Genomic DNA, 26,241 nt, shown 5'->3' with positions numbered 1-26,241 from the left:
GGCCTGTTTTCATTCTCATCTATCACCCTTCACTGGTGCTCCGCCGGCGTATCCCATTAGCGCAGGCGGAGTTACCATACCATTTTCACCCATCAAAAAAAAAATACAATGCAGCAATTTTAAATACACTATCGGGATTTAACGAGATGAGAAAAGTTTTCAGGTAAATATTTATTATATATTAATATATACTTTTGACTTTAAGTCCCGATTGTTTATTTAAAATATGTGTAAACAAGGCGAAAGTTTAAAATTAACCAGTGCAATAATGATCAAGTAAACGCCCAATTATGATAGTAGTCATGCTAAATATGGGCTTATGCCCTATTCTATTTTTTTTTATAACACAGGGGCAAACGAGCATGCAGCTCATCTGATGGTAAGTGACTACCGCCACTCTTGGTCACCTACAACATCAAAGGCATTGCAGGTGTGCTGCCGGCCTTTTAAAAAGGAATATACTCGTTTCTTGAAGGTTATGTTGTTGTATCGGTTCGGAAATAATGGTTGCTGGAAGTTGATTCCAAAGAGTGGTTGTGCGTGGGAGAAAGTGCCTTGAAAAACATACAGTGGAAGACGCTTTCCTCTCTAAATCGCGTTACTAGAAATGTCGATCTCGGGAGATCGGAACTGTTTTGATGTTTTTGTATTAAAATTATTGCAATCTTTTAAAATAATAATGGAAAACTCATTATTATTATATTACTTAAATATTATAGTTCCGAATATGTTTTGCATGTACTTAATACTAGTCTTTACCTATGACTTCGCCCGTGTGTGGCGGTGACGCGACCTCTTTATCCCAGAGAGTAGATACGAGCATGTACATATATATAAAATTTAACAAACAAACACATTTTTATTGGGGGGAAAGGGATTGTTAGTAATGGAGATTGAAAATCCCATTGCTAGCAATATACCCAACCAGGCCGACCTCCTCGCGGTTCTCCCTGGAAACTATCATGGTTAATTCCTGATGAATTTATCATGATGGGCTAACTGGCCTGTTTTCATTTTCACCTATCACCCTTCACTGGTGCTCCGCCGGCGTATCCCGTTAGCGCAGGCGGGGTTACCATACCATTTTCACCCATAAAAAAATACACATTTTTATTGTCATACATTGCGACACACACACGCGCACACGTACACATTCGTATATGCCTGTAGGGTCGCTCTTGAAATAATTTTAAATAGATCGATATTGGAATTGAGAACTCACACTCTTGAACTGCGTCACTTGTCACTAGCGACATAACGGTTCCATACTGTTCTGATAGATGCATATTAGTGCAACTTGCCAATGCAAACTATTTTTTTTTAATGGGTGATAATGGAATGGTAGCCCCGCCTGCGCTATCGGTATACACTGGCGGAGCATCAGTGAAGAATGATAGGTGAGGATGAAGCAGGTCAGTTGGCCCATCGTGACGAATTCAACAAGAATTGTTCACGATGGTTTCCAGGGGGAACCACGTGGAGGTCGACCTAATAGGGCATATTGCTAGCAATGGGGCTGTCAAACTCCATTGCTAACAATCCCTTTCCCCCCAATGCAAACTATTGTAAACCGATCCTAATTGTAGCTAATTCCGAACTGTTGTTACACGAGTGCAGGATTAAATTGTCATTAGCAATAGATTTGGATTGAGATCCATGTCGGATTCAAGAGTTATCCTACTGTTTGTTTGTTTGTTTGTTTGTTTATTAATTATTATTATAATTTAATTGCTTTCTATTTGTATACAATTATTATTTTCTTTTGTTTGTTTTGTTTTGGTTTCTTTTGTTCTTGTTTTGTGCGCTACTGTGTGGGCCGCATGCTTTTTCGATTAAATTATTTCTTTCTTTCTTTCTTCTTTCATAATAATCGCGTGAATCAATACCAAAACTATCCTATGTTCTATCCTATCCTATATAATCTATCCATATACCAAATTCCATTTAAATCCATTCAGCAGTTTTTGCGTGAAGGAGTAACAAACATCGATACATCCAAATATCCTCACAAAATCACATTTATAAAAGTTGTAGAATTAGGTACATAATAAGGATTCTGCACGGACAAAACCGCATTAACAGCTAGTCAGGTTTTATTTACACACACGTAGCCAATCCTCTGATAAATATAGCTTGAGACTATGACGTAATAGTTTAGATATTACAGCAATAATGATCAATTGAAGCTTGCCCTCAATGGCCGTTGCTAAGTCAAAGACGCGGGATAAATTGAAAAGCGCACGATATTATAAGCCTGGATTATGCTGTCGACTTTGGCCGCATCAATTTATTTATATATTATCGCCTTTGGATTTTACAAACAGGAAAGTTTGTAAAGATTTTTTTCTCTCTCTTTATTTAGATCAACAAACAGTAGATACATATGTATAACAATATATATAGATAGGGGGGAAAGGGACTGCTAGTGATAGAGACTGAGAATCCCATTGCTAGCAATATACCTAACCAGGTCGACCTCCTCGCGGTTCCGCCTGGAAACTATCATGGTTAATTCCTGACGAATTCATCATGATAGGCTAACTGGCCTGTTTTCATTCTCATCTATCACCCTTCACTGGTGCTCCGCCAGCGTATCCCGTTAGCGCAGGCGGGGTTACCATACCATTTTCACCCATCAAAAATATATATATATATATATACATATGTATCTAAATATCAATAATTTTAGTGTCACCAACGACGTTGGCCACCTATTACTACAAAACAAAATATGCAAAATGGTTGTGTGCAACCACTTGTACAAAATCAAATTGATATCAAATAATGGATGAATTTTTGTTACACTTATAACTTTTTTAGTTTTGTTTAATCGGCTTAATAACAGTAGGGCTGCCATCGCCTAAATTGCCGACACCGGATAAACACGGCAAAAATCCCGGACATTTGAGCGAAATATGGTTTTTCCCCGGACACTATTTGGCCGAACCTTTATTATTATTATGGATTTGTAAATAAGATTTATTCCAATTGATCGCCTATCTATAAAAAATTGTATTTCCTCTGACAACAAATGTCCGGGTTACACCCGGGCACTATTAAAAAACCCCTGGCGGACGGCTCCCTGGACGCCCCTCAAACTAAAACAAATCCGGGAAATTCCAGACGGATGGCAGAGCATATGTATGTATTATAAGTGTACAAAACTAGTATATTATTTATTTAACTCTTTATTGCACCAGAAATAAAAATATACAATGACAAGTGAATAATTCAAGTGAAATACAGTAACATAAATACAGATTTAAATATACACATAAAAGTACAAAAGGTATATTACTGTAGTCTAACTTTTTTCATACAACTTAGAATGGCAAACAAGCTGACGGCCCACCTGATGGAAAGTGGTAACCGTCGCCTATAGACATGAGCAGTACCATGGACATAACAGAGTATACTGTTTCTCCCATGACACCCCCCATGCGTTGCCATTCCTGAGGACTCGGGCGTTATTCCTGTGTACCCTGTAAATTCACTGCCATATCCCACCCTTCAAACTGAAATACAGCCATGCAAATACAACTGCTTCACGGTAGAAACACGTATGGAACAGAGGTGTCCAAGCAAACGACTTTTGTACAAAGTATCCCTCAGGTTTTATAAATAAGACACAAGAAAACTCATAGTAATTGTATGTATCACATTTATTTATCAATTGAATTATCACAGAATATTCAGAGACGATCACAATGTTTTCAAAATTAGCTCATACGTAGATGGCAACATAAAAAAATACTGCTAAATTTAAATTTTTAAATTAATGTAAATAGGTACATAAATTACATGTCAAATATTTAACTTGACTATTTATAGTAAAACTTAAATATATAATAACTTACTATCGCTATAATAATCATAATTTTGCACACAAAACTAAATTTAATACCTAATAGAGTTTACATCATTAAAATTTATCTCATGAAGAAAATGCATTTATAATTTTTATATTTACTCCAATATGAGATTTGAATTCACGAAATCTCATAAGGTGGGTCTAAAAAAAAAAATAAAAAATAAAAGCCGAACTGAAATTATTTGCAATGTCTTTCGTCTTTAATGAATATTTTTTTTTTATATAAAGTTGTGTCATCCAAGCATACGGACTGCCTGTTGGTTACCGTGACTCTGCCTGGGGGAAGCCAGCACACCCAATGCCACGGGGTCGATTCTGTAGTGGCCATTCCTCTTAAACTAATATTTAATTAGATTGTTTTTCGAAAGTACTGTTTCATAGACGATCATGAACTGTATTTATAATGATTTTGTCTAAAATTTATTAGAAATGTAGTTCAAATTGGTTCTTAGAGTAAATACCTAAAAGTTTTATTTTAAATACACAAAAAGAAGCAGTTATGTAAGTACTACAATATTTACCTGCAGAGGCTTTTTCATCACGTTCATTGTGCATTTAAAATATGTGTTAAAATTTGCTAATAAAGATTTTGCAGTGATATCAAATTGAAATTTTTATTTAAGACATAAGTTTAAAGAAATGGCACCTTTAAATCGACCCTATTGGCAACCGTATCTATTAATATTTAAAGATATAATTGCAACTATGCGCATAAAAGAGAACATTAGAACAATGCCCAGTATCTTGTACTTTTTTATGTGTGCACTAAAAACAACATGTCTGTCATAGATTGAGGATATTACTTGCTATAACTAGGTAAATAGATTAAAAGAATTGTTACACACATATTGTCGACCGATAGAGAAACTCTTTAAAGATCCTTTTTGAAGAATTCCATGTTGCAGTCTTTTTGAATACAACAAATATTAGTTATAATTAATTCCATAAGTCACTGTCAAATTTTAAAAATTGTTTTTAATTATTATATATAACGTTTTATAGATTATTTTTATGTAATGAATAAGTGCCATAATAACATTTACAGGTTATATTAATGTAAAAGAACATACTCTAAACCTGTTCTGGACATTATGGTGCTGATGACAGCTGACATTTTATCACTTTTAACCGTTAAGTGTATTGAAAGATATTTTTACAGACGAAGTCAATTTAACAAGTAATCATAACTGAGACTTTCTTTATAAAATCAAATGTATAGTAAAATTTGTAAGTAATGTTATAGTATTTTTTTTTTTCTAGTTTTACTAACCTATATATCACCTGCATCATGTCACAACGTACAGAGTAGATATAAGAAGTTTACCGCCAAAAATGTAATAACACAGATAATTTTACCTACATATTGCACAGATAATACATGTAATATTTTAATCTGCCGTTATTGCTTCTTATTCGAAGTATACCACATTTTTCAATTGCAAATATATATTACGTAAATTCTAACCTCGATTAAAACATCATGACCATTTTATTGAACAATTAAACAATACAGTACGTACACGAGTCAATGAATATAGTATGTAACACATATATTTATTGAATAATTGATTTTGATTTTATATTTCTTTATTTAATTTTGGCAAGACAAATACGGTCACAGTTTTATGTTTTCTTACACTAAACGATTTAAATAATATAAAGAGAGTGTGAGAGAGAAAGACAGGCAGAAATACGAAAACATAAATATTAGAAATTGTACCTGCATTTTGTAAAATTTAAAGTAAAGTAAGTACATATAAAAAATAAAACTATTTTGTTGATTTTTTTATATGCCTAGTACCTACACAAATATTTAACTAGGCGAATTGAAAGTTTTCAAAGAAAGCCGTTTCTCTTTATAAAGTTAAAAAAAAAGTAAAAAAAAAAATATATTGAATAATTATGGTCAATGGTACAGAACTGTCTAGTAAGTATTGTTAGGAACGAGCATACTGAGTTTTCTTATGTTATTCTTAAATTTCCATTTGTTTGTTAATGTCTAACCTAATATTTAAAAATATTGGGGTCGATACTGAACTTAAATAATTTAATAATTTCTCGAAATCACTATTTTATAGACCATCATAAACAACATTTATAATAGATTTACAATTAGAACTTTTCGTTCATATTGGTACTTAGTATAAATAAAGATTTGGCTGTGGTATCAAATTGAATTTTTTTAATTTTAAGACAATTTTAGAAAAATGGTGCTTCAGAATCGACCTCATTGCGTACTGTACTGAGATATTATCTTGACGTAACAAATTATAATTATTCTTGATTTACAATTTTGGAAATGCATTTCGAAATTGACCTAAAAATTGTTTTTATAAAAATTGAATTTCGTTTTTATTCGATACCGTTTCACAATAATAGTTTTGTACTATTTAATAGGTATATGACATATATAAAAACGTATTAAATATTTAGTTATCTTTAACAGTTTTATGTACGTAATTATTAATTATTTAAACTAATATATTTTTATTTATATAAATATAAGGTATCATTGTTAATTGGACAAAAACATTGATGCACATGTTAAATTATTAAAGTAACATTAAATTTATTAATTATTTAAATATACTCGTTTATACTTAGTATTAAGGTATTATATATAAATAAGGTATTATATAAAAAATTAGTATATGTATAGATAAGTAAAAAAAGTTTGTGCCACAAAAGTTTTTAACGAGAGATATGCTCTTGAGAAAGGACTGTATATTTTATGAAATAATAAAACGGTCGCTGCTAGTGGTAGAGAAAAATATAATCAAGAATTAGTCAATGACATTGTCAGATATCAAAAAAACAAAATAAAATATAAAATTTAAAAATATTCTCTAAAAAGGTGCGTTCTGCACATGCTCCCCTCTTAAACAGATGGGAACAACCCTTTTAACAGGTCTACGAATTACGCCTGCCTGGGTATCGATGTCTACGACCCGTGTCACGCCGTCCCTACCTGGGTACAAAGTCGTAACTAGGCCTTTAGGCCAAGTACCTCTTGGTAACGTTCCGTCCACGACTACAACGACGTCTCCAACTGAAATTTGCGGCACTTGTCCTACAAATCTTCGTGGTGATAGTGTGGGCAAATACTCTGTAATCCAACGCTTCCAAAAGTGATCAGCCATTCGCAGCGCTTTTCTCCAACCAGATCTACTGCACATGTCACTGTCGGTTAAGTTGACTGGAATAAGACGGCCTGAGGAATAGCTCAATATAAAGTGAGATGGTGTTAGGGCTTTAGGATATTGCGGATCACATGCAACGTGCGTTAGGGGCCATGAGTTAACCAAATGCTTCTGACTCACAAAGTAAAGTGGTGAATACTTCATCGGTGGGTGATCTTGTAATGTTGCCTGAGTAGGATCTTGAGCGGAGACTAACAACACTGCTACAGTATCATGTGCCTCTCCCCGCAGCGCCATATTGATACGTGTTAGGTTGTCCGAGACAGAATATCTTGATTTTGTATTGTCATATACACGTTTGAAGGTTAACCAATCTAAAGGCTTGCCATCAAAAAAAGGTAGACGACCATCTCCAAATTTTATGTTGTGTTGACTTTCTTTTGAAAGTGATGTAATTGCTTCTGCTAACAAGGCTATATCACTTGGAGTTTTATTAATAGCGGAGGAAATTTGTTTAATTTTAGTCGCACTAGAACTGGCCCTCGCCGGGCTTGTGCAAACTTCGAAATTATTAGCCACATTAGATTCTTTTAGAATAGGCCGAAGATATTGAGAATCTGTGGTAGGCACAGAGTTGAAGCTATTGTTCGGTATTTGTAAATGTGCCGCTAATGCCACAGAACAATTGCTATTAGTAGTGGGTTTACTACAGGACGTATTAATTTTAATGTTCTGCGGTTGCTCATTTACTTCCACTGAGGGTATAGCCTCTAGACATGTGTCTAACCATTTTCGTACCTCTCTGTTAGAGATGTGACTTGAACGACTATTACGGGTACGTATACTACCTCTCTCCTCCAAGGCGGCGATACGTGCTTGTTTTTGTAGTTCTAAAGCGGCGCGCTCTTGTTCCACTACCACACGCTCGCGCTCTTTGGCACGCTCCAATGCAGCGCGTTCCAGCATCGCAATTTTTTGAGCGTAATCCGCTTCTATTTGTAAGGTACGACTCCTTACAGTAGTTGAAGACCTTGTTGCATTCGCTTTTTTAACTGATCGTGTCTCTACCACCATTGTTCTTTTATTAGCGAGAGGACCAATATTTTAACGAGAGATATGCTCTTGAGAAAGGACTGCATATTTTATGAAATAATAAAACGGTCGCTGCTAGTGGTAGAGAAAAAATATAATAATCAAATCGTGACATTGTCAGATATCAAAAAACAAAAATATAAAATTTAAAAATATTCTCTAAAAAGGTGCGTTCTGCACAAAAGTTATTCATCAAAATTGTGTGAAAGTTGAATCCAGTGAATATACGTGATGTTATACAAAAAAAAAAGTGAAACCCATAACGCATTAAAAGTTAAATTCAATCAAAATAATAAAAAAGAAAAATGATTAGCTCAGAATTGAAAAATCTTTAGTGGCATGAATAATTTGGTGTTTTGATTAGTAATTCCATTTTCTATATTATTATTATTTTTTTTTAATTATTATTTATTTATTTGACAAAAAACACAAAGTTACAAACACAAGGTACAATGGGCCTCCCACTAGGCGAACCTGTATGATTTGCTTATAACCGATTTCTAATGTTTTTTGCAAAATTGACAATGATACCAACCTATTAAAATATGGAGGAAGGATTGCTAGTAATGCGGATAACCAACTCTATTGCTAGCAGTATACCTTAGGTCGATCCTTACACGGTCCTCTCTGAAAACCATCATGCTGAATTCCAGGTGTATTCATCACGATGGGCTAATTGACTTGCCTTCTCATCGTCACCTATCCTTATATATATCCTTCACTGGTGCTCCGCCGTACACCATTAGCGCGAAGGGACTTTTTTTAATGGGTTATAATGGAATGGTAACCCCGCCTGCGCTATCGGTATACGTTGGCGGGGCACCAGTGAAGGATGATAGGTGAGGATGAAGCAGGTCAGTTAGTCCATCGTGACGAATTCAACTAGAATTAACCACGATGGTTTCCAGGGGAACCACGCGTAGGTCGACCTGACAGAGTATATTGTTAGTAATGGGGTTATTTGACCCCGTTACTAACAATCCCTTTCCCCCCCGCGCGAAGGGTGTTACCATTCTATATGAAATTGAAATGAATCTATTTTGGTAGAATGTAGGTAGTTTTAAGACAGTTGAGGTTTACATTTCCCATATACATTCTGTCTGTATGTCGGCGTGCAAATTATTAGCAATATTAGAAATGTACATCTATTCTTTATTCATACATTTATTTTATATAGTTATCCATTAAAAAAAAAAGAACTTAATAAAATTTCGTAAATACACATTATTTATAAACGTTTTTGGCTATAATCGTTATAATATTTGACTCGTTCAGACGCAAAAGAAAATAAAGACTTGAACGTTTGCATTATGCAATGCTATGCGGTAATATTTACTCACAAACGGCCTTAACCCTCACAAGTGTTACCAATAAAATATTTAACCTAAAGTTCAAATATTTTATTGATATATATATATATATATATGACAATTCAATGCTAATTTAGTGGACATGTTTATGTATCATAATTATCTTGATAGAATTTCAATTACTAAACCAAGGAATGTTAGTAGGAACTAATACAGCAATATATATATATATATATATATATATATATATATATATATATATATATATATATATATATATATATATACCCAACCAGGTCGACTTCCTCGCGGTTTTCCCTGGAAACTATCATGGTTAATTCCTGATGAATTCATCATGATGGGCTAACTGGCCTGTTTTCATTCTCATCTATCACCCTTCACTGGTGCTCCGCCAGCGTATCCCGTTAGCGCAGGCGGGGTTACCATACCATTTTCACCCATCAAAAAAAAATACAGGAATATAGGGGGGGATGCATTGTTAGTAATGCGGACTACCAGTCCCATTGCTAGCAATGCACGCTGTCAGGTCGGCCTCCACGTAGCTCCCCCTGGAAACCATCGTGCTAAATTCCAGATGTATTCATCACGATGGGCTAACTTGACTTGCTTTTTCATTCCCACCTATCATCCCTCACTGGTGCCCCGCCAGGGTATACCGATAAAGCAAGTGGGGTTACCATTTCAATATTATGTTATGAAAAAAAAAAGCATTATGACCTAGTGGCAGTAGCGTAAATACCATCTAGCGCTCTTGGAAAATTCATCAGATAGGGTTCTTCCATTATTTAAATAAAAAAATAACCTAAACAACTTTCGATGGAGAGAATAGCCAAGTGGGTAGCTTTTTTTGCGTAGTTTATTTGTACAATTCATGTAATTTTTTTTATTATTTAATATTCAAATTCTCAGAATAATTAAATATTTTTTTTGTATTAATTTTCTGTAATGAATAATTAGATTCTTCCTGTATTCATGAATTCTCAAATCAGAGGTTCCCTAAGCTACTGTTACGCCACTGCCTAGTGGTATAAGTTTCTATACTACAAGCAGCCTGCATTGTAAGTCTGTGTAGTGTACTGTATACTAACCAGACTTATAGAGTTTAAGATCTATAAGTCTGATTAGTAATAAGTAAGTTTGAATGTGACCGTCAACAAAACTTGGAATTATGAATTTTATTTAAATTAATTTAATATTTTCGACTAAATTTCTAACGAAAAAAAAAACACCATTACCAGACCGAATTAATGTAAGTGATGGTAGAATTTGTGCATGCTGCAATTTAGGCATGTCTAATTCAAAATTTGCATGCTATGAGAGGCAAAACATAGTTGTATCTAAAATATATGCCTTTAACACATCTGTAATTTATTTTCTTTTATTTTTTTAAATAAATGAATGAAAACGTAATGAAACTATAACATAACAGACAATTAATATCTCTGGCTACCTTATCAGGAATTACAGTACTATAATATAATATATAGTTTAATGCAACTTAACTTAACTAATGGCAAACAAGCTGACGGTTCACCTGATAGGAAGTAGTAACTGTCGCCTATAGACATGAGCAGTACTATGGACATTACAGAGTATACTGTGTCGCCCATGATACCCTATATGCGTTGCCATTCCTGAGGACTAAAGGTGTAAATATTTATCAATTAAATATCATTGTAACATAATGATAAGTGTTTACTATAATATCAAGGTATAAGCTGTTTATTTATTTATTTATTTATTTATTTAATATCAAATGTGTATTTCTTTTTCAATTTAGCATAACACCTTAATCCTCAGGAATGGCAACGCATGGAAGGAACCATGAGCTAAATAGTATACTCTGTTATATCCGTGGTACTGCTCATGACTATAGGCGACGGTTACCACTTTCCATCAGGCGGGCCGTCAGCTTGTTTGCCATTCTAAGTTGCATAAACAAATGAACAGTCCTTATTTCTTCTGTCATCTTCAATTTTTCCTTTTCAATCCCTACCTATTCTTCTAATAAATTTATTGGAGTAACTCTATAAGTTTTTACATTATATACCTACCTATTCATTCAAACCATATTTTCCCTCCGTTCTTTGCTGCCTTCTCGTTTACTCGATCCTGATCGGGTCCTGACTGAAGCTCTAATCGAGGCTCTGATGGAAGCTCTAGAGCCTATAGCACTGGGTGCAGCCCTGACGAAGTTGTCGGATTCATTGCGACTGCTGATTGAGTGGCGTTTGATGTACCGTCCTGGATTCTCTTCATCTTCTTTTCTTTTTCTGGAAATGTATTTATGAATGAATGAATGAATGAATGAGTATACTTTATTTGCATTATCAAAATGATCTTGACATATTTGGACTCAGTTATAATCAATTTCGCAGACAATTGTATAAAATAATGTAATATTTAGAAATTTCTTATATAATTTTGTTTTGTTTTTTAATTAACTTTCTTTATATTTATGTTTCTTTTTATGTTTAATTTTTTCACTAATAGTTGCAACCTAATGGCTTTGTTGCAGTCGCATTTATTATTGGATCATGCTGTGTGCACATGTTGTGGCAAGTTTACCTACATCAATACATTATGTACTTGCATGTTAAAATTAAATTTGTATTTATAAACTTCTGTTATGTGCGCCTAATAAATAAAATAAAATAAAAATAAAATTATACAATATAGGAAATAAGCGAGACAATTTACAAACACAACGATACAATTGTATAAGTACAGTAAGTATATATATTAATATCCAATAAGGTTATGTTCCAGAAATCACTCGTGGTAGAACCTGATTAATTTGATTTAAAAACTGAACTATTAAATCGATTTTGTTAAAATTTCTATGGGACCAACCTAAAAGTATGTTCTTTCAGATAATTTTTTTATGCAACTTAGAATGGCAAATGGACATTATAGAGTATACTGTGTCGCCCATGATACCCTATATGCGTTGCCTTTCCTGAGGACTCAGGTGTTATTGTTTCTGTACCCTGTAATTTCATTGCCATATCTTAGCCTTCAAACCGAAACACGAGTACAGTAATGCAAACATAACTGCTTCACGGCAAAAATACGAATTGGACAGAGAAACCCAAGCAGGTGACTGGTTCCTTCAACCGACTTCAAAAAGAAGGAGGTTCTCAATTCGATTGTATTTGTTGTTTGTTACCACATAGCTACTAGTGAAGCTGTAATGTAAACTGATTTGGATATTTTTTTATCTAAAAGGATATATTTACAGACTAACCTTTTAGAAATTTTATCAAAATCGGTTTAGTATTTTAGTTTTTAAATCAAAACCACTGGTTCTGCCATAATTGTTGTCGGTTTTCTGTGGAGCACATTCTTATGTCAAAAGTTTATAAAGAAAATACTATCAAATGAAAAAATTCTTACTTGGGGAAGCAAGGCATATCCCAGAACCTCTGATCCTTGCCGAAATTCTCTCCATCTTGTAGGGTCTGAGGCATCTCCGTGTCCATTGTCTCGGGCAGGAACAAGCACAGAAGACCACCAACAATACCCAGAATACCAAGAATGAGGAGTGGGAGATCCTGAGAAATGTTGGCCTGAAAAATTGTAAAGTATATAACTAAATGATGAGATAAATATATATTTAGTATCTAGATATATTTCAGTCAGAAGTCCCAAGCTACGAAGAGTTAGTAACCTAACAGTAAAGGAAATAGTATAGACGCAGCCCATATAGGAGTTCGTCTATACGATTTTCACCATTGTATAACTCGCTATCGGCAGGCAATCCATCCTCACACCTAAGAACCAGAATAATCACGCACAGTGCGGTTTCAAAAGAGCTTCCTTCCGCGAACACTCAGGTTGTGGAATAATTTTCCTGCCAAGGCTTTCCCTAAAGACTACAGTGCGGGGTTCTTTAAAAAGGGCGTATTAAGGTTTCTTAAAGGTCAGCAACGTGCACGTGACATCCCTGGTGTTATAGGCTACGGTAAGCCCGCTTACCATCAAACGGGCAGTATGCTTGTTTGCCATCATAATTTTATAAAAAAAATTAGATGCTAGACAACTGATAGAGGTACTATATTTTTTTCAATAACAACGATATGCCTTCTCCAGTTGACCACATCACTCTTTGGAAAAAATCAGTCTCTTTGGAAACTATTGGCAAATAAGCTGACACCTCATCTGATGAAATGTGGTAACCGTCGCCTATAGACATGGAAACTTTGCCCTAATTTATTTAATCGAAAAGAAGCACTTACTAGGTAGACCACAAATGGTGCCACTATAGAGGCGACATAGCCCATTATATGGATGAGGGCAACGCCCTGTGCCCTGACCACGGTGGGCAGTAACTCAGCCGCGTATTGGAGACCAATGTTGTACGATATATTCACGGCGAAGCGACCGAGAATGGCCAGGGACGCTGATGGACCGCCTGTCAAATAAAAAAATAATCATACTCAGCCACATTATAAACCTTAAAGGTATTCTACTGGCTTTAGCCACATTTCATCGAGCATATTAGAATACAATGTGGCAGGGAGCACGTTTACCGCCGTTATTCGGATTTATTTTAGATCATTTTGGTTACCAAGATAAGCACTCTTATTAAAGTTGCATGGAAATATTCTAATAAAGTCATCTTTTGGAGTTGCAGGAAAACTCTCGTAATAGGGATCTTTAAATCATTAATTTAAGATTGACAAACGTTTGAGGTTTTCTAACCTAAAGGCTCTGTACCCAAAAATCAGAAGGTGAAATATAACCAACACTAAAAGTTACCTTCGTAATTTCCTACTATCTAGTCGTAGTGATAGTGAAAGATTTGTCTGTACTTAGGGAAATATGGACAGTCTTAAAAAAATTTGCCCATATTCCCAAGAAACAAACTGAAAAAAATTTGTAAAGATTGCCTGCAATTATGGTTTACACTAAATGACATACGAGTAACGTGTGTTCCTTGATAAAAAAATTAGTTCTTGATAATATCAAAACGTACGATGAGAAAAAGTAGCTGTGGATATACTGAATAATATATACCTATGGGAACAGCTGTGGCTAACAGGCTGAAGATGCCACTAATAACCATAGATCCACATGCCAGCCATCTTCTGCCCCATCTGGAAACGTTAATATTAGGTTTTATTTCGCTAGGGTACTGCTCTAGGAGAGATCTAGTCAGACCCATCACGATCGATAGAACATATAATATTGAACTACTGATAAAATGTATTTTAAATAGTGAAGCAGGTTATAATGAAAACGTAACTAAAAAACCATTTATGCAATGATTGGTTTCGTTGTTAGTTTTGTAAGATAGAAGCAAAGATTTTCAGAAGACTTTGTGTATAGTGTGTTTATCTCAATAAACCCTGGCTATATAGGAGTTCCAGTTATAGAAATATGTACTCGTAGTATAATCGTCCCAAAACTATACACAGGGGACAAAGAATCTTCGTTCATATAAAATTGAGAAATGCTTGATGCATTTGCAAATGCAAGATAAAAGAATTGTTTGTCCACTATCTATAGACACCAATAGTCGATCAATATAGCATGAACATTGCAGAATTTCGAAATCTTATTGTAATTTTATGGTTGTAGCACGCTTCTAAGGTTCTCTAGTAAATATAGGTAAATATGCCTCTGATCATTCTTGTCCTGTAGTTCGAGCATAAAATGGGCCACCCCTACTTTTCCACTCGTAAGAGGTGGTTAAGAAAACTTAATAGTCAAGGGATAAGCAACAACGTCCCTCTTAAAACATCACCAAGGGCTGGCTGCGGTTGCCAATCCGCCTACCAAGTTTTTTTTTTTTTTTTTTTTACAACACAGGGGGCAAACGAGCATGCGGCTCACCTGATGGTAAGTGACTACCGCCGCCCATGATCACCCACAACACCTACGGCATTGCAGGTGTGCTGCCGGCCTTTTAAAAAGGAATATGCTCTTTTCTTGAAGGTTATGTTGTCGTATCGGTTCGGAAATACTGCTGCTGGAAGTTGATTCCAAAGAGTGGTTGTGCGTGGGAGAAAGTGCCTTGAAAAACGCACGGTGGAGGACCGCCACTTGTCCAGATGGTTGGGATGAAATTTTAGTTTATGGCGGGTTGTACGATGGTGAAAATCTGCAGCAGGTATCAATCCGAACAATTCTTCAGAGATAAATTCACTCCCTCATGATAAATTCGGTAGAAAATGCACAGAGATGCAACATCTCTGTGTGGCCTCACGCATATAGTTCCAGTGGGTCGAGTCGGACAGTAATCGACGCCGATCGACAACAATTCGAGCTTTTTTGCGGTGAACGCGCAGACTTGTGTCCCGACTTTGAATGAGCGAAGTTTCGATTTCAGACACAAGTCTGTTCCGGAGCTCATCGGTATGTGTCCGCGAGATCTTTGCATGACCGGTGTATAATGCATCTCCTGTACTGTCGTCTGCATAACAATGAATATCACTGATCTGTAACATATCATTGATATGCAGAAGAAACAGTGTCGGAGATAGTACACAGCCTTGCGGGACACCAGCATTCACAGGTTTTAAGTCAGAGCATGCTCCGTCGACTACGACCTTAATGCTACGTTCCTTAAGAAAACTGGCGACCCAACTGCACAATCTCGCAGGCAACCCAAACGAAGGTAGTTTTGAGATTAGTGCCCTATGCCACACCCGATCAAAGGCTTTCGCAATATCCAGACTAACAGCTAAGGCCTCTCCCTTATTCTCGATTGCCACCGCCCATCGGTGTGTTAAATAAACTAAAAGATCACCAGCCGAGCGCCCCCGTCGAAAGCCGTACTGGCGATCTGAGATCAGCTGGCGATCCTCTAGGTACCGGAGCAGTTGATGGTTAACAACTGATTCCATGACTTTCGAGAATAAGGTGATAGCTATGGGCCTATAGTTAGCTGGATCTGAGCGGTCTCCTTTTTTAGGGATCGGATGCACCAAAGCAGTCTTCCAAAACTTTGGGACTATACCTGATGAGTAACAGAGCCGAAAAAGACGCGTAAGAACCGGAGCCAACTCTGGTGCGCACGTCCTAAGCACAATTGGAGGAATGCCATCGGGCCTACTCGACTTATGGATTTCAAGGGAGAGAAGTGCTCTACGCACTGATCTTTGCGTGAATTTAACATCCGGCATAGAGCTCTTACAACGCGGGATGGTCGGCGGTGGTTTCTCCTCGTCATCCAACGTCGAGTTTGATGCAAAGAGAGATCCAAGGAGATCGGCCTTCTCTTTGGCGTTCAGAGCCAACGAGTTATCCTCCCTGCGCAATGGTGGAAAAGATGACTGACAGAAATTCCCTTGTGCAGCTTTGGCAAGAGACCAGAAAGCTCGAGACCCCGAAGGTAAACTAGCCAATCTCTTGCCAATTCCACCAATATGCTCTGACTTCGCTGTGGCCAAAACTCTTTTGAAGGACCTAGAGGCAAAGTTATACTTCTTTTTAAGGGCACTGATGTTAGGATCTCGCGACGCCACACCTTTGGCCCAGGCTAGGAAGCACTCCTGTTTCAGGCGAGATGCTATTCTACAAGAGGCTCCATACCAGGGCTGGGATTTCCCACCGACAGGTACCACAGAGTTAGGAATAAATAATTCCATTCCCTGAAGCACAACATCGGCGATGGAATTGGCGATGGCGTCGGGGTCCCTCAGTGCGAAGCAAACCTGCCTCCATGGGTAAGATGCGAAAAAAATCCGCATCTCATCCCAGTCTGCCGACCTGTAGTGCCAAACACGACGTCTACCCGTGGAACGTGGTGGAATCGGACTCATGAGAGGCACCTCGCTCCGCACCAGACAGTGATCCGACGATCCAAGCGGAGCTTCGACGGAAATCACATAGTTGTCTGGGTGGGTGGTCAGCAAAAGGTCCAACAGTGAAGGTGAATGGTCCAACACATCAGGTATTCGCGTAGGCGAGGAAACAAGCTGCGTCAGACCATAAGCCAAAGCAAAGTCATGAACAGATCTTCCCGCATAGTCGGTTGTACGTGAACCAAGCCATTCGGTATGGTGGGCATTAAAATCGCCAAGAATCACGACTTCAGCGGAAGGAATCTGTTCGAGCAGGGAATCTGTAGTCATTTGGACGTGCTCAATGAGTTGGTCGGTTTCGATGTTACCGCTGTGGGACCTGTATAGGCATGCATAGACGCGAGGATGGTCATTGCAGTCTACGCGCAGCCATAAAATAGACAGGTCCGTACCTTCAAGAATTCCAAGGCGGCGACAGCAGATATCCTCTCTGACATACGCGCATACACCGGCACGCGAAACAAAACAATGTTCAAGTTTATATCCCGGGTACGTCAGGTATGAAGTTTCGTTTGGAGAGGATATCTGTGTCTCCGTTAGAAAGAGCAATGCCGGCCGCGCCGTTTCTAGGTGGTGGTGAACAGCGTTTAAGTTAGAATGTAATCCCCTGATATTGCAGAAGCTCACATTGAGCGAAGGGGATGCCGTAGAAATCTTGCTCCGTTTGCCCTTGGTTCCAAAGAGCGGAATTTTGCCCCCCCCCCCCCCCAGAATACGCAGGGCAGCCCGAGCGTGGTTGCTCGAGAGAGGATTCTCCAGCAACATGGTTACTGGTACCTCCCTGGGGTATGTTATTTTTTTTTAATTCCACTACCATGGTTGCGTGTTGTAAGATAGGGGGACGGGGTTGGGGAAAGGATTTTAGGAATAGGAAAGGGATGGGTATGGGATGGGTATGGGATGGGCCTCCGGACTCCCTCACTCACCATACGGAATGTGATCGCACTAAAAGTGCAACCACTTAGCGTCGTTATTCTGTGAGGGTGTGGTACTTCCCCGGTCGAGCCGGCCCATTCATGCTGCAATACCATATAGGATTACAGCGTGGCTCTACCACAATAAAAAGTGGTAATTACTTACAAGTGTGGTAATTACTGGCAAAACTCCCTTTATGGAGAAGGCCATAAAGGGAGTAATAACCTAACAGTGGACATTAATGACTGATATGATGATGATGATGCCTCTGAAGTGTATATGAATATTGTATCAGGAAATACAATAGCGCGGATATAAATGTCAGTGTTAAATGGATTTTAAAATACTCACCTATCCAAAACAGCAGTTAAAAAGGTATCAGCTGGTAATTCTGTAGCTGACGCTATGGTGAAGGTCAAGAAGATGTCCAATCCTAAAGATCCCACATTCCTGACATGGCCATCGAAGACCAAAGATATCGCCATCCATATGATGATGAGAAGAATAGCGTTCCTCCTTAAACGTGGAGTTTTAAAGAGATCCAATACGGAATAAGTTTTGGATTCAGCTTCCGAATCTTTGATTGTTGTAAGAGACGATTCCTGTAAAAAAATATTCAAATAATTTTTGTATATATTTTTTTCATTTATAGATACAAGTTTGTGGTGGTTGTGACATGTTGGAGCAAAACAATATCTATACAGTTATAAATTTTCATTAAAGTCAGTTGAGCCGTTTTGGAAATTAGCGTAAATAAACATACTATGAACGAATGGCGCAAACTAGTTGATCATTGATGACAGTTGGGTTTTAATAACTAGGTATCCCGTCAATAAGATATTTTATGTACCACTGTGCAGAACTAATATAGGATTGAGTGCTCCACTTGCGAGAATATACAATAAATATAATCATATATGCGGTTTAGATCCGGATATGGATGTAAGCCATGTCTCGTTGGCAGTGTTTCGCGGTAAAGTACTGAAGACCCTGTAGATTTGATAGTACTGCCTAGTCTTGCTTTATATTTGAATTTAATAACTAACATATATTCATTGTAAATTTAATTTATTATATTAATTTTATTGTGACATTTATGTGCATGTAGTTTATAGTCAACGTTGTATATCCGTGCTGTAGTTATGCATATCAGCATGTTGGATTAAAAGAAGGATAAAGGACAAACCTGGTTCACGTAGTACTCGCGTGTACGTCTTTTGTACGCGTTTTTGTTCTATCTTCAAATTATCCAACATTTTTGTTGGTTCACTTAAGTATCACTGTATGTTGCGCGGAGATCGCGGCTGATTGAATAATTCGCAACTGGCGGAGATTTGTTCGTGATCTTAGCGGAACTTGATCAGCTCGACGCACAGTTGGATTACAGACTGACTTTGTCGATCTACCCCCCAATGTGATCTCAGATTTGATAGAGAATATGGATAGGTAAGGAGGGTAAAAGAATATTGCGTTCGAAAATGTTTAATGCATATACAAATGATAAGACTTTATTTACCAAGCATTATACAAAAAAAATATTATTTATGCCGGTGAGCCTATTTCAAATAAATAATAAATAGTCATGATGACAATTCATGAGGATCAATACGTGCTGAATATAAATTATAATATAGACTTGAAGCAAAGATTAAAATAAATGTACAAACCGCGAACTCGCTGAGAACTTTCTCGGGTATTTTGGTCTTATTTATCCTTTCGAACTTCTTCATGATAGTGAGCGCTTTGTCGATCTTGCCCTGGGATACCAACCATCTAAAAAGTATGTTATATATCAATATAAAAAAAAAAAAAAACATCACTGAAGTTTAATTTATAGTTCTTGAAGACTTGAGGCAGGACTAGCCTCCCCCATAAAGGGTTATGGGGGAGGTCTATGTCCTGAAGTGGATAATTAACGACTGGTATGATATAATAATATAAAAAATTTAATTTTTTAGACATTAAAAGACTTTTTAACTTTAAAAAATTTACTTAAGGTCATTAACCTGGACTGGAGCATATGGACAGCATACCCAGGAAGTTTGTTGCATTTCCTGGCTGTATGGTGATTAAAATGCTTTGGCCAAACTATTAATCAGCCTTCGGTTGCTAGAGATTTTTACATGTAGGTATGAAAGATTTCCTTCTTTCCTTTCCTGTGGATGTCCTAAGAGGCGATTAAGGAAACTTAAAGGTCGAGGGATGGGCAGCAGTGTCCCTTTTAAAACATCACCGTCCCTTTTAAAAAATGTAAAATTCAACTTACCTGGCACTTTCTGGGACTAGCCAAGGTGTCGCCGCAGCTAATACGAAGGGCAGACTAGTGCCGACAGCAAACTTCCTCCAGTCATCGGCCCATAACGCTATCCAGGGCAGCAGGGACGCGGCGAGCGTGAAGAATAATGCTATAGACATGTTCGCCACGAAGGTACGCCATTTTGGGCCAACGTATTCTAATACTGAAAATAGAAAAAATAATATTTTATACCACTGAGGTGGCAAATGAGCAGGGCCCATCTGATGGTAAGCGGTTACCGTAGCCTGCAATACCAGGAGCATTACGCGCACATTGCCGACCCTGAAGAAACCTCTTTACACCTTTTTTTTATGAACCCCACGCTCTAGTCTTTTGGAAAAACTTCAGTAGGGAGCTCACTCCATAACCTAAGCGTTCGTGAGAGGAAACATTTCTGAAATTGCGCTGTACGCGACCATCTATGTCGGTGTTTCCGAACGTGGGGCCCATGCCTCACAGGGGGGCAATTTGATAGTTAAGTGGGGCATTTAAAAATGGACTCGAAACGATTTTAACCCTCTTGTTCCGGGCCATTTAAATGCAATGCTACGAGTAGATATCGGTGACTAATTAAACAAAAATTAAATTAAAAAAAATGGCACAAAAAAGGTTGGGAAACACTGATCTAGGCTCTAAGGTGGTAGGGTATTGTATTTCATAAGTTTATAACTTTAAGTTACCGAAGTAGCATAGTGGCGATTATGTGTCAATATTCAAGAACAATTAAATATTTTTAAAAAGTGCTAGCGAAACAGGGGAAACGACATGCAGCTCACCTGTTGGTTAGTGCCTACCGCCGCCAGTACATTTACTATTTATGACATTTTTGAAGATTAATTTAAAAATAAAAGTAAAATACCTTGAACGACGAAACCAATCAAACCGGTATAATTTTTTTTTTTGTAGAAGACTACAAGTATTTTTCTATTAATTTCTTTTTTTTTATATTACTTACAATGGCAAACAAGCTGATGGCCCACCTGATGTAAAGTGGTAACTGTCGCCTATAGACATGAGCAGTACCATGGACACAACAGAGTATACTGTTTCGCCCATGATACCCCCCATGCGTTGCCATTCCTGAGGACTGAGGTGTTACTTGTATTCCTGTACCCTGTAATCTCACGCCATATCCCACCCTTCAAACCGAAATACAGCCATGCAAATACAACTGCTTCACGGTTGAAACATGAATGGGACAGAGGTACCCAAGCAATCGACTTTTGTACAAACTCTCCCTCTGGGAGATGTATCAATATGTATGCAAAGTTCCATCGAGTACCAATAATTACATCTATTAACCTATTTAATTTTTGTTTGTAATTAAATATGAACCCAAAAAATAAGTGAATATTTTTTTTACCTTTTGAACAATTAAAAAACAATAAAAACTGACTTCAAATGTGACAAAACCTATTTTATTATTAATACTAAGCTGCTAAACTTCTTTCTTTCTTTCTAAACAAATTTTGATAAAATTCCTTTGGAACCAATCTATTTTAGATAAAATTTTCCAAACCGGTTACCCAACTGACGGAGATTGAGGTAATAATCATAAAAAATACAACCGAATTAAAACTTTCTTCTTTTTGAAGTCGGTTCAAAAATTACATTATAAACGAGAAACATGAGCTGTATTTTATTTAAAAAACAATGCAAAGTCGGGGCGGGGTCACTTGTATACAATATTCTCAAGAGCGGAAATGAGAGTTATTATGGGCGTCACAGTGTATTCTTTGATATGAACGGTGCTTGTTCATGTCTACAGGCGACGGTTACCACTTTCCATTACATAGGTCAAACATCAGCTTATTTGCCGTATAAGTGCATTGCGAATCGATACACTTTAGAAAGCAGTTGTGTTTGCATGGCTGTGTTTCGGTTTGAAGGATGGGATAAGGCAGTGAATTTACAGGGTACAGAGGAATAACACCTGAGTCCTCAGGAATGGCAACGTATGGGGGGTATCATGGGCGAAACAGTATACTCTGTTATGTCCATGGTACTGCTCATGTCTATAGGCGACGGTTACCACTTTCCATCAGGTGGGCCGTCAGCTTGTTTGCCATTCTAAGTCGTATAAAAAAAAATGAAATTACACTTACCAAGTATATACATCATGGTGAAGCAGTTATCAAACGCTAATCCAACAAGGAAGCGACACAACGCGAACGACCAGAAACTGTTGCAAAACGCTGTGCCAATACCCGCACCGAACCCAATCAGATTTGTCCCTGGAAGTGATATTTGTTATTATTGTTTCAGTTGACTGTCCACTGCTGGACATACATAAGCCTTCCCCATAGGAGGGAAAAGGATTGTTAGCAATGGAGTTTGACGGCCCCTTTGCTAGCAATACGTCCTATTATGTAGACCTCCACGTGGTTCCCCCTGGAAACCATCGTGAACAATTCTTGTTGAATTCGTCACGATGGGCTAACTAACCTGCTTCATCTATCATCCTCACCTATCATCCTTCACTGGTGCCATGCCGGTGTATACCGATAGCGCGGGTGGGGTTACTATTCCATTATCAGCCATTAAAATAAAGCCTGCTCCATAAGGAGAGTTTTGCCAGTAGTTGCCCCGCTTAGCGGGCGGGTTGGCAACCACAGTTAGGCTTTTAGAGATGTTTTAAGAGGGACGCTGCTGCCCATCCTTTGCCTAGAAATGATATATGTATATTTATTTATTTAGTATTGTATATAGCTTTTATGTATATACAAGAAAGGAGAATAGGTAAATATCTTACCAACTAGAGCTGGTATCCTTCCATACTTGTCAGCTATCCAGCCGAACACCAGCCCCCCAACTATGGCACCGCAGAAAAAGATGGCCTGAGCTGTAGCCGGCAAGTTGTCCTTTTCGCACACCCAGTCCAGCTATACGTGGGAAAGAGAGAATAACTGTTTATTAAATCAACTTTATCGCATTAAAATATTCCTAATGGGAAATAATTTGACCAGTATAAATCTAATATGTCAAGTCCTCGTAACCAGAACTGATTGCATCATGAAATCAAAGAAAAAAATATTACATACATACGTACATATCTGCCACGCCTGTCTCCCATTAGGGAAGGCAGAGACAATGGAACGCCAACTGCTTCGATTCATACAAATCTCTTTCGCTTCCTCTATATTCATCAATCTCTTCATACACGCTCCCTGGTTACGGATACTGTTAATTTGGCCCTTCTGTAGCACGTCGCCTATTTGGTCGACATTTATACGTCTAGGGCGGTCCCTACCGACATCTCCATTTATTCTATCTCGACAAATCTCTTTCGTAATTCTTCTTCTATCAATCCTCTTTAAATTTATTATTTTATCACCAACCAATTTTTGGTCACCAATACAAGATAAACCGAATGTTTTTTTGTTTTTTTTCAACAAAAAAATATTAATAATAATTAACTTATAGAGAACTTATAAAGGTATTTAAGTTTTATTTAAATTTTTGTTACAAAAGGAAACATTCAGTCAACTAATTAATATTTGTACTACTGTTGAATATCAGCAGACTGGGGGGAAAGGGATTGTTAGTAATGGGGTCTAATAGCCCCATTACTGGCAATATATCCTCTCAGGTTGACCTCCACGCGGTTCCCCCTGGAAACCATCATGTTTAATTTATGTCGAATTCATCATGGTGGGCCAACTAACCTGCTTTCATTCTCACCTACCATCTTCCACTGGAGCCTCTTCGGTGTATACCAATAGCGCGGGCGGGGTTATCAATCCATTTTCACTCATTAAAAAAAAAATATCAGCAGACTGTCTTATGCAAGCAGGTGACCGATCGTAAAACTAACAGCCAAAACCATGGGTGGATAAAAACATATTACGCCGATACCCAAAATTTATAGAAATGGGATAAGGGGAAGAAAATGACGATGATGGTGATGTAAATACATTCACAGCTAGTGTTACAAGCCATAAAACTCACCTGGGATGCAATGGTATCATACGGAACATCGCTCTTGTTGTACTCCCAGCCGTGGGCGCACGGCACCACGGGCCACTCGTCGTCCGGTGTGGTCCTGCCCTGCGCAAGCGCAACCGACCAGTCGGCCGAGTACATACTACACCGGTCGTGGGGAAACGGTCCGTCTGATTTGGGGGGTATTGCTAGGGCGCGCCTGGAAATTAATAAATTGGAATCATCGATTTTTTTATTATGTGTAAAAGCACTTAAGGTTCAAAAATGTTTTTGCTTTATCTGTTTTAGAAAATCAAATGACACATCTTATTACATTGTTTTATTGCGAACTGAAGTAACAACCCCTTTTTTCTATTAATATTATAAAATAATATATATATATATATATATATATATATATATATATATATATATATATATATTGTATTTCTTTATTTATTTTTATGAACTTACTATAAATAGCTACAACAACATGTGTTGTTGTAGAAGTCGTTAACTGTCCACTGCTGAACATAGCATACCCCATACCTTCCTTGGTATTGCCAGTAGTTGCCACGCTTGACAACCGATTTGGCAACCGTAGTTTAACTTCTGGTAATGTTTTAAGAGGGGCGTAGCTATCCATCCGTCCACCATAAGCTTCCTTAGTGGCCTCTTACGACACCCATCAGAAAGGAAGGGAGGCTTATTCTATGCTGGGACTATATGTATGTACAATGTAAAATATATATATGTATAATGTAGGTGATATGAGTATTATATATATGTTATTTTTAAATTACTGTTTAAATTTAATACTGTTCATTACGTTGCACTGTCAATCATATTTTCTATTATTCCTGTCTACAGTCGACTGGTAGATAACGCCATATGGTGTTAAGTCCGCCATTTACACTATCTAGGTGTAGTAAAGTTTAATAAATGAATAAATAAAATTATTATTATTTGATATATGCGTACACTATTTTACTCTCCATTATTGTTAATGCTTCTAATATTATGTTTTTATAATGCTTATTGGGTACCTCTGTCCCACTTGTGTTTTTGCCACGAAACAGTTGTGTTTGCATGGCTGTTATTTGCGAGTCGATTTGTAAAAATCTTTTTTTTATCTGAAAAGATATATTTGTAGATTGGTTCCATAGAAATTTTGTCAAAATCTGTTCAATAGCTTAGTTTTTAGAACAAAATAACCGGTTTTAACACAATTGACCATTTTTTGCATGATGGTGGAAATTTCCATAAAAACATTGAATGCCCAAAAAATATATAAAAGAACAAGTTCACTTTAAGTTGATCGTGACTGGATACCTTTTTGATGTCCATTGTAGAAAAAAAAACATAGCTGACAAATTTATTTTTTAAGCATTTTTCCTTTAATTTTTAACATGAATTATATCACCTTGATTTATTCATGCAAAGAAGGGGTAAAGTTTTTTTTTTGTGGGACACGATCTTTAATTATTTTACATGTTGTTAAACTTCCTAGAGTGCCTGTCAATTATAATTTCCTATAAGTCGCAAAACCTTCAGGAAGAACCTTCAGTTAGTAATAAGTAGCTTTCGTTATCACTAGCTTTAGGGCATGGCCGCTCCCAGAATAGCAACTATTGCGTTCGAATGAAACCTGTTCCAAGTAAACATAAATCAAAGACTCAAACCACTTCGGTTGAGCTATTACTTTCATATTTAGAGCCCCACTTTATACCTACTTTAGGATTTTCATTATTATATCAACTTATTAACTGTCCACTGCTGAACATAAACCCCTCTGGAGGTTTGCCAGTAGTTGCCATGCTTGGCAAGCGGATTGGCAACCGCAATCAGGTTTTAGAGATGTTTT

The 26,241-nt window shown here is 37.1% G+C and overlaps 1 protein-coding gene across 1 annotated transcript in view; it reads right to left on the bottom strand.

The window, feature by feature from the left end:
• Nucleotides 1-9,697: 9,697 nt before the first annotated feature.
• The window catches only part of LOC113514432 (organic cation transporter protein-like), a 46,147-nt gene continuing 29,603 nt past the window's right edge, over nucleotides 9,698-26,241 (bottom strand). The window contains exons 3-12 of the mRNA XM_052893127.1: nucleotides 24,405-24,597; nucleotides 23,209-23,338; nucleotides 22,562-22,690; nucleotides 20,427-20,619; nucleotides 19,828-19,933; nucleotides 18,512-18,762; nucleotides 14,454-14,533; nucleotides 13,673-13,848; nucleotides 12,831-13,003; nucleotides 9,698-11,707 (exon numbers count right to left, since the gene is read on the bottom strand). Coding sequence (XP_052749087.1) covers nucleotides 11,497-11,707; nucleotides 12,831-13,003; nucleotides 13,673-13,848; nucleotides 14,454-14,533; nucleotides 18,512-18,762; nucleotides 19,828-19,933; nucleotides 20,427-20,619; nucleotides 22,562-22,690; nucleotides 23,209-23,338; nucleotides 24,405-24,597 — 1,642 coding nt within the window. The 3' untranslated portion in view covers nucleotides 9,698-11,496. The remainder of the gene's footprint in view (nucleotides 11,708-12,830; nucleotides 13,004-13,672; nucleotides 13,849-14,453; nucleotides 14,534-18,511; nucleotides 18,763-19,827; nucleotides 19,934-20,426; nucleotides 20,620-22,561; nucleotides 22,691-23,208; nucleotides 23,339-24,404; nucleotides 24,598-26,241) is intronic.

Source organism: Galleria mellonella, unplaced genomic scaffold (assembly GCF_026898425.1).
Source record: "Galleria mellonella isolate WM207_F2 unplaced genomic scaffold, CSIRO_AGI_GalMel_v1 utg172, whole genome shotgun sequence".
Classification (NCBI taxonomy): domain Eukaryota; kingdom Metazoa; phylum Arthropoda; class Insecta; order Lepidoptera; family Pyralidae; genus Galleria; species Galleria mellonella.
Note: the sequence above shows the minus strand (reverse complement) of the source record. Positions and strands in the feature narration are given on the sequence as shown.